This window comes from Malus sylvestris, chromosome 13 (genome assembly GCF_916048215.2).
Source record: "Malus sylvestris chromosome 13, drMalSylv7.2, whole genome shotgun sequence".
NCBI lineage: Eukaryota > Viridiplantae > Streptophyta > Magnoliopsida > Rosales > Rosaceae > Malus > Malus sylvestris.
The window spans coordinates 16,529,991-16,539,821 of record NC_062272.1 but is presented as its reverse complement, the minus strand read 5'-3'; the positions used below and the strand labels follow the sequence as shown (position 1 = coordinate 16,539,821).

Sequence of the window (9,831 nt, the reverse complement as noted above, 5' to 3'; positions counted from 1 at the left end):
CATCGGGTTGATTCTCGCCTTGTTGGTTATGCCGACGCTGGATACTTATCTGATCCGCACAAGGCGCGTTCTCAAACGGGTTATGTCTTTACCGTTGGAGGCACCACAATATCTTGGAGGTCAACTAAACAGACCTTAGTTGCCACTTCGTCTAACCATGCTGAAATTCTCGCCTTACATGAAGCAACTCGGGAATGCTTTTGGTTGAGAGCAGTAGTGGGCCATATTCGAAGCTCCTGTGATCTTCATCCCGCCGTTAATGCCCCGACGACGATTTTTGAAGACAACGCAGCTTGCATCGAACAGCTCAAGAAGGGTTACATCAAAGGAGACAACACCAAGCATATTGCGCCGAAGTTCTTCTTTACACATCAACAACAAGAGCATCAGAAGATTGAAGTCACGCAAATCCGATCACAAGACAATCTGGCCGACCTCTTCACCAAATCACTACCGAAGGCGACGTTTCAGAAGCTTGTTCATGGAATTGGTATGCGTAAACTTTCTGAGTTGTAACTTTGCTATTTCTCTTTGGAATTATGTCAAACTCAGGGGGAGTATCTTCTAGATACTTGCTTGATCTTAATGTACTCTTTTTCCCTACGATTAGGAGCATTTTTCCCACTGGGTTTTTGCTACCTAACTAGGTTTTAACGAGGCACCCACCTTGGGCTGGTCATATCCCTGATGACGTCCTGTAGACGTCCTGTAGACGTTTCTTTTGACTTTGCATTTCTCACGTATTTTTCCTTAGACTATGGATTTTGTCCCTACTTGGGTTTTTGCCATAGCCTTAGGGTTTTTTAGTGAGACTTACTACTTATGCAAGTTCCTACCTTATTAAGAATAAGCGTTGTTCCTTGGAATCAATGCCGACGAGTCGACTTCCTCAACTTCTGCATGATGCTGAATCTACCTTGAGTATTTACCCACTCAAGGGGGAGTGTTGTAAACATTCCTAGTTTAAATATGATTGTGTAAATCCTAGATAAGATTTGATTCTAGTTATCCTTTCCTATTACAACTTGTATTACTTGGAGGAGAAGAAATATCTTCTCTCCCTTTACTACTATAAATAAAGGCACAATGTAGGAGGGATAACAACACACATATTCCCCTACAATTCTACAAACACACATCTCTCTCCTCTCTCTCTCTGCCGCCGGCCCTAGTCCCTCTGTCAGATAAAATAGACCACAACATGTAACTTATTTTATTTTTATTTAACGGACATTTTATACGAAATAATTAAAATGATTGATCCGGATAAACCCATGAATCAATCATATCAAGTTTAAATCTAAAAAACTAAAGTGAGAAGTTATTGAGAATCGTAGGATTTATTTGGACTGAAAAAGCAGAATTTTTCTGTTTTGATTTGTTATCTTTTTGTTGCCACCTGTCCGGTATCCGTATATGTACCTCTATCCCATTTTTCTTTTCCTTAAATTTTGAAACAGTCTCTCCCTCCTCCAAAGCCGTACATTAGGCAAACCCGCGCATCTCTCTCGCTCCTCCTCCTTTCTCTCTCTCTCTCTCTCTCTCTCTCTCTCTCTCTCTCTCTCTTTCTCTCTCTCTAAAATTCTCCTCCAATCGCTTCTGCCTTCTGGGCTGTGGCTGCCTCTTCTAGTTTTTGGTTAATCCTCTCCGAAATCTCATCTGCAAAGGAAAAACCAAACAAAAACCATTAGCCCCGAACCTCCCCAAAACACTCCAAAAACGTTGTCTTTCTGTATTGTTAAATTTCTGTTCCTTTTACTTTTTTTTCTCCAACGAACGACTTTGTTTTTCTTCGATTCTCTAGCGTGTTCAAGGTCAACCTTTTCATCTGTCTCTATAAATTATTCATCTTTTGGGGTCGATTAGGACTTTTTTGCATGCGTGAAATTCTTCTGGTGCGTGTCTGTGGGTTTGATTTGTACCTGAAGAGTTTGTTTGTTTGAATTTTTTCTATCCAGCTGTGGAAATTGAGTCGTTTTCTTAGAGTTTATTGCCATTCTTTTGTTTGATTAATTTTTTGGAAAAAAAAAAGAGTGTTTGGTGACGAGGTACTTGGGATTTTGAAGATTGTTTTGTTTGTTTTAATTTATGTGGAATATAAAAGAAAGGGAGCTGGTGTTGATTTTTCTCATTGGTGCATAGTTACCAACATTGGAGGCAATTGGGTTGTTGGGATTAAGTTTCAACTGGATGAGATATTTCTGTTTCGTTTGTTGAATTTAAGGATATCTGTGTTGGGGAAATCGATTTTTTAACCCGAAAAAGGCTTTTTGAATTGATCTGTTTTGAACATTTGTCATTGATGGGATTCATCCAAATCTGGCAAAGATGATGATGGCGAAAAAATCGAAGCTTTGTTGATCATGTCTCTCTAAGACAGCAGTTTAACACAGATTTGTTTCTGGGATTTGCTTGTTTTCTTTTTATTGTTTTTGGTTGTTTCGGTTACCGTTTGGCGGTTGGTGTTCCGTGTTTTGGTTGTTCTGCATTGATTGTTAGTAATGGATTCAAGGACAAGTGAGAATGTTGAAGTTGCAGATGTACCAAACATGGTGGATCACCAGAAAGGTAATATGAATTCAAAACTTAGGAGTGCAGGGAGTATGAGTTTCAAAGAGGTGGAACCAAAAATTAATGGCACAGGAAGTATTAGTAGCAAAGAGATGATCTTCCGAGCAGATAAAATCGATTTGAAGAACTTAGATATACAGCTTGAGAAACATTTGAGCCGGGTTTGGTCCAGAAACATTGAGAGTACCAGGCCTAAGGAAGAATGGGAGATTGATTTAGCTAAATTGGAAATAAGATATATTGTAGCTCGAGGGACCTATGGTACCGTATTCAGGGGCACCTATGATGATCAAGATGTTGCAGGTAATCACTAATAATCCATTCCATTGTAATTTTGATTTGTTCGGTCTTGTAGGATATTGTATTTTGATTTTGATTACAATTGAGTTGTCAACTTCTTGTTGAAGGCATATTCTCTAGGTATCTTGGATGTTAATTTGGGATCTCATCGCTAATTTCATTTGGATTCGAATATAACTATAATGATGTAATATTAGCATTTGAATAATGGTGTGTTATGTTAAAGCACTAATTTGGAATATATCAAGTTTTTCGGCATAACTGATTACATGTTCCATGTTCACATTTGAGGCGTGATATGTAAGTGTTACATATTATTCATGGTATGCATGGAATTTATCTTAGATATTCACCTTATCTATTCTTGACGTGGTGATGTACTACAAGGTTGTGATTAATGACCATTCATAATTCTGATATGACTGCAGCAACTCTTAAATAATATGGATTGTATTTACAGTTTTTGGCTTCTGTTACTGAAAGTACAATTGTATGTATAGTTAATTCTGTACTGATGTTTATCGGACTTTCTTTCTAGATGTGAATATGTGCATAAATCATGTTGTTTCATTCTGTTTCCGCTAAATGTTTATCAGTCATATGAGTAGGTGTTGGTTCATATCTGCTATCTTGGATGATTCCGACAATGGAAACTTAGGGGTACAACTTCGTATTTGAATGATCTCAACTTGGTAATAGTTTATAATGAATGTGTTAATTAGTATAATGTTAGACAAGCCTTGGAAATAGTAGTTCAAAAAGGAAAAAAAAAACTTGTGGATGTCAGTAATTTAATAATATATATTATTTTGGTTATTTGAAAACGGGTAGGAATGGAAGAGCTTAATTTGTGTAGAGAGTTAAATGTCATACTTTTGGGATTTTCTATTGTGGCATGAGAACTTAATGCATAGTTCTAAATTCTGCAAGTGTAGTGTTTATGAACTACTGATATTGTGATTTGTTTGGTATTGTCTTATCTGGAATCCAGTGGAGTTTTGGTCATTTTTCATGGTGGTCTCCTAGCATTATGAATGAATATTTGCTTTTTGATATTGTATAACAACGTGCGATTTAAATTTGGACTAGTAAACTGATGTCAAATAAGAGCAACAAAATTATATGCCTCCTTTTTTGCATGCATATCAAATTCTAATTGCAACCACATGCTATATATAATAGTGAAGCTGTTGGACTGGGGGGAGGATGGCTATGCCACAGGTGCTGAAACTGCTGCTCTACGGGCCTCATTTCAAAAAGAAGTAGCTGTCTGGCACAAGCTTGACCATCCTAATGTTACAAAAGTACAAACCCGCTTTTCTTTTTATCTTGTATCCAGTTTTGAAATCTGCATTTTAATATTAAAGAAATTGTCGGCTGTGGAGTGATTATTTTCATCTTGTGCTGGTGATCTTGATAGTTATTTTAGTAAATGATTCGGTAAAATAGTAGTGTCCCAGTGCCTTAATGTGGTTCTTTGTTTGTCATAATCCTTTGGGTTTTAACGATTCTCCCTCTCCTCCCTCCCTTCTTTTATCACAGTTCATTGGAGCTTCAATGGGAACTTCAGATCTTAAAATTCCTACAAAAGGCTCTTCAAGTGACGGTGTAGATTCTCATCCTACTAGAGCGTGTTGTGTTGTTGTGGAATATCTTGCTGGTGGGACGCTAAAGCAATTTTTGATAAGAAACAGGCAAAAGAAACTTGCCTTTAAGGTTGTGATCCAACTTGCTTTGGACCTCTCTAGAGGGTGAGTTCGATTGTTCTCTACATTTCTGTGCTATATACTTTTCTAGTAAAATTCTCATTGATCTAGGTTTTTAACCATTCCCTTTGCAGTCTTAGCTATCTGCATTCTCAAAAGATCGTACACCGTGATGTCAAAACAGAGAATATGCTACTTGATACTCGCATAAACCTTAAAATAGCTGATTTTGGTGTTGCTCGTGTTGAAGCTCAGAATCCAAGAGACATGACTGGTGAAACTGGTACCCTTGGATACATGGCTCCAGAGGTATTACTCGTAGTTAATATCTTCATATGTTTTGTTACTCTTAAAAGCTAACTCTTTGTTGTGCTCTATGAACTTGGAATATAAGAACAAAAAGAGAAGAGAAATACGACTAACCTCACTACAACATCTATAATTATGCTTAGTTTTTAAATGCATCTTTTTGTTTGCTATTGCACTTCAAAAATTGATGGAAATAACATGCGGCCTTCATGTGTGAGCAAGCATGTGCTCTTCATGTGAGAAAAGCCCAAACTACCTGCCAAAACCTTACCCACATATTTTCCAAAGCGACCAAACTGCCATAAGCCTGTTGTGGGGCAAATGCAAGGGTAACTGGGCTCAAGAAAATGGTATGGAGAAAAGCTCTGACATGGTCTTAACATCCGTGTTGAAATGTTGGGGATTGCTTGTTGTTGCTAGTTTTCACAGCGTTGAAGATAGTATTACAAGGCCACCTTCCTTTTACTTTTGCCTGGAGTAATCACCACTTATTTGTACTCACTACTACTCCATCACACCTTATGACCCCTTATTCATAAACCACCAAATTTGCAATTGAAGGCGATGAAGATGGAGACTCAAATGAGGGTGTTTTTTTTAACATCCAAATTTGATTACAAAATCAGACTTTCCCAATCCCCTTCCTTGGCATTCTTGCAATGGCCAGGCATCAAAACTCAACAAGTAATACATTGAGGTCGAGTTTGATAACCTTTTATTGAACACACAAGCAGCACCACTAAGCATTTAAGAACCAGTCCTATGACCTTTTCTTGTTATTAAAGATAAGCTTGACTGATTATGTTGAATCGAGCTTTAGATGAAAGAGAAAGAAGGGGAAGGTGAGAGGGTTTAGTTGAAGAGTTGTGGATTGTAGGATCATAATTGTGGATCACACTGAAGTCTTTGTTGCTGATGGTACAGATTGAGGAGTCCAGGTCCTTGCCTGGACCAATACTTGGCACATGAAGGGTCAACCTTTTAAGAAAGATATTAGAGAGTTGGATAGAGAGAGAATGCATTATGGCTATGATATCAAGAAAATGGGATGTGTGCCAGTCGGGGTGTATGATGTGAGTTTAGTGAAAAAGGGTTTAACTATTAACTGTAGAATCAGAAGTTATCATTTGAAACAAGCAAGGTTCTAAAAGGCGCCAGTTGGGTGGCGGACATGACCTAGCGCCTAGGCGTCTAGATGGGCCTAGGCGGTTTTTTAAATTTAATTATATTTATCATATTACATATAAATAAATGTCTACTTCTACTTAAAAAAAATTACATAGTTGTATTAGGATACATACATAAATTTTGTATTGGGATACATAAATTATAAAATAAAATGACATATAGATTATAAAGTATTAGAACATATTGAAAACATGGGGAACAAGCATATAATGAGTGTTCATCTAAGTATTCAGCAAGTCTCTTACAATTCATTGAAAAAATAAAATGCAAAATGAAAGTTAACTATTTTTTGTCTTAAGTGAGAGTCACGGCCTATGCGGGTTTAGCCAGGCTAGGCGGGTGCCTAGGAGGATCTAGGCGCTCCTTAATTTTCAAACACCTAAGGATTAATCGGGACCGTGGTCAGTGACGCTAGGCGGGGATTTTTAGAATAGTGGGAACGAGCCTAAAGTTTATGGGGGCTTAATTGCATTGTGTTCCTCCTTGATGAGGTAGAACTATCGTTTGTGCTCTTAGTTGCTAAGGGTATGTACATAATTTTTTTCCCAGTTTTATGTTGGGCTTGAAATGAATGTCAATGAACAAAAATGAATTTATCATATTCTCTCCTCGCTTGACATTCTTATTGCATATCTGAACACGCAATTCAGTACAGTAGCTCATGTGGTAGCATGTAGGGTTTTCGGTGGTAAATTCTTAAGCTAACAAGATATTTATGTAGGTTCTAGATGGTAAGCCTTATAATAGAAGATGTGATGTCTATAGCTTTGGCATATGCTTATGGGAAATTTATTGCTGCGACATGCCCTACCCAGATCTTAGCTTTGCTGATGTATCATCTGCAGTTGTTCGGCAGGTCAGTTTTTGTTCTCTAATAGATATCTCTCTTTTAGCTCATGTAAATACAAGGACATAGAGCTTACTTTTCTGTTTGTTGGTTTAGTCTGAATGAACTTTGGTTGTCTTGGTAAAGATTTTAATTTTTGTGTCCTGTTGAAGATTTGACCTCTAAATTTTTATGGGCGTTTTATTGTGCATATTTTATGGTTTTGTTATCAGAACCTACGACCAGAAATCCCCAAATGCTGTCCAAGTTCTTTGGCAAACATCATGCGCAAGTGCTGGGATGGAAATGCAGATAAACGTCCTGAAATGGGTGAGGTGGTGAAAATGTTGGAAGTAATTGATACGAGCAAAGGAGGCGGAATGATACCTGAAGACCGTTCTCCGGGCTGTTTCTGTTTTGCTCCCACTCGCGGGCCATGAGCTTATTACCCTTTATTTGTACCAGCCACCAAAGGAAATTGATTGGGCTGTTTTCTTGCCAGAAAGATGATAAAAAGAAGGATGGTAATGTTTTCTCGGATATGCAGTTGCCGATTTTCCGCTTAGCGTTGCAAACTTGTTTCTTTATTGAATGAAGAAAGGTTTATGGAATTTTCATCAATCTCTATTCCAGCTTGTGTTTGTGATGTGGTTCTGTTTCGATATTGGGACGTGCCATATCTAATGGTCCAAGGTGGTTACAGTTGAGGGCTTAAGGTGTTCGTGCATTTGAGAATAAATTGATCAAACTTGGGATCGAACGCGTGCTGTACAAGGAAAAAAAGAGCCGAGGTAATCGTTGCTTAGGAACTAACCAGGATTGACTGGACAGGAGCAAGTTGAACAGCTTATTAAAATGTATTTCGGGTTGGTTTTAAAGGAACTTAAAAAGTGAGGAAATTTGAGAGATTTCATTATGTATTTTAATTATTCATAAATCATAAATCTCACCCCCTTCTATTGAGATTTTGAGAGATTTCACTCAAAACTTACATATAATGTATGTGAATCATTGAAAACTTCATCGAACCTCATAGATTTATCAATCTATTAATCTTCAAAATCTCAAGTAAGTGCACCCCCTTCGTTGATTTACTCCTTAGTTGATTTTATTTTGGTCAAATACGTTTGGAATTGATCGATAAGGAAGATATGTGGAGATTCTTGAAAACTAACTGTTTTATCTAGGGGATTTTAACAAAAAGCTCCGGTATCGTTCATTTTAACGAAAAACCACATTTTTAATCTAAAAAGTCAATCTTGATACTATTTACTTACGACGCCTTTTTGTCATTTCTGTTAAAACTTAAAGTTTTCAAGTATTTTTCATTAGTTTTCTCTTTTATTTATGCAATAAAGACTTTTGGTCTCGTTTTTCAAATTTTCAAGTAAGGTGGTTTGTAGCTCAATTAAAAGTATTTTCATGCCGTGACTCGCAAATAAAGACTATTCATGAGTTAGGGTGTGAGTTATATTTTGACTAGTGAAATTATACTTATACTAAAACTCAGCTTAGAAACACTGTTCATCAAGTGTTTTGAAGAAAATACCCTTATTTTCTTCTTCATATCGCGTTCTTTTTTGGAAGTTTTAACGATACACTTCCAGTACTATTCACGTTTAACGAAAAACTATATTTTTGTTGTGGTCTATTTTATTTGACAGAGGGACTAGGGCCGGCGGCAGAGAGAGAGACGAGAGAGAGGTGTGTTTGTAGAATTGTAGGGGAATGTGTGTGTTGTTATCCCTCCTACATTGTGCCTTTATTTATAGTAGTAAAGGGAGAGAAGATATTCCTTCTTCTCCAAGTAATACAAGTTGTAATAGGAAAGGATAACTAGAATCAAATCTTATCTAGGATTTACACAATCATACTTAAACTAGGAATGTTTACAACACTCCCCCTTGAGTGTGTAAATACTCAAGGTAGATTCAGCATCATGCAGAAGTTGAGGAAGTCGACTCGTTGGCATTGATTCCAAGGAACAACGCTTATTCTCAATAAGGTAGGAACTTGCATAAGTAGTAAGTCTCACTAAAAAACCCTAAGGCTATGGCAAAAACCCAAGTAGGGACAAAATCCATAGTCTAAGGAAAAATGCGTGAGAAATGCAAAGTCAAAAGAAACGTCTACAGGACGTCATCAGGGATATGACCAGCCCAAGGTGGGTGCCTCGTTAAAACCTAGTTAGGTAGCAAAAACCCAGTGGGAAAAATGCTCCTAATCGTAGGGAAAAAGAGTACATTAAGATCAAGCAAGTATCTAGAAGATACTCCCCCTGAGTTTGACATAATTCCACAGAGAAGTAGCAAAGTTACAACTCAGAAAGTTTACGCATACCAATTCCATGAACAAGCTTCTGAAACGTCGCCTTCGGTAGTGATTTGGTGAAGAGGTCGGCCAGATTGTCTTGTGATCGGATTTGCGTGACTTCAATCTTCTGATGCTCTTGTTGTTGATGTGTAAAGAAGAACTTCGGCGCAATATGCTTGGTGTTGTCTCCTTTGATGTAACCCTTCTTGAGCTGTTCGATGCAAGCTGCGTTGTCTTCAAAAATCGTCGTCGGGGCATTAACGGCGGGATGAAGATCACAGGAGCTTCGAATATGGCCCACTACTGCTCTCAACCAAAAGCATTCCCGAGTTGCTTCATGTAAGGCGAGAATTTCAGCATGGTTAGACGAAGTGGCAACTAAGGTCTGTTTAGTTGACTTCCAAGATATTGCGGTGCCTCCAACGGTAAAGACATAACCCGTCTGAGAACGCGCCTTGTGCGGATCAGATAAGTATCCAGCGTCGGCATAACCAACAAGGCGAGAATCAACCCGATGAGCATAGGGTGCGGCATCACTCGAGGATTCGTAGGGATAGAATAAGCCCAAATCCGTAGTACCCTTAAGGTAACGGAAGATGTCTTTCACGCCAGTCCAAT

General features: G+C 38.0%; 1 protein-coding gene across 4 annotated transcripts; it reads left to right on the top strand.

Annotated features, from left to right (window-relative positions):
* The first annotated feature begins 1,461 nt into the window (after positions 1-1,461).
* LOC126597051 (serine/threonine-protein kinase STY13-like) lies at positions 1,462-7,962 on the top strand. 4 transcript variants are annotated; one of them, XR_007614120.1, is made up of 7 exons: positions 1,462-2,874; positions 4,054-4,175; positions 4,414-4,622; positions 4,712-4,886; positions 6,803-6,930; positions 7,134-7,424; positions 7,534-7,962. XR_007614120.1 is itself a non-coding variant. In XM_050263809.1 (6 exons), the coding sequence occupies exons 1-6, from the start codon at positions 2,502-2,504 to the stop codon at positions 7,240-7,242; spliced, it is 1,116 nt and encodes a 371-aa protein (XP_050119766.1). In that variant the 5' UTR covers positions 1,462-2,501; the 3' UTR covers positions 7,243-7,962. The 4 variants fall into 4 exon arrangements, 2 of the variants coding, with proteins under 2 accessions (XP_050119766.1, XP_050119765.1); XR_007614119.1 differs by having other exon boundaries at positions 1,464-2,874; positions 6,796-6,930; XM_050263809.1 differs by having other exon boundaries at positions 7,134-7,962.
* The last annotated feature ends 1,869 nt before the right edge of the window (positions 7,963-9,831 follow it).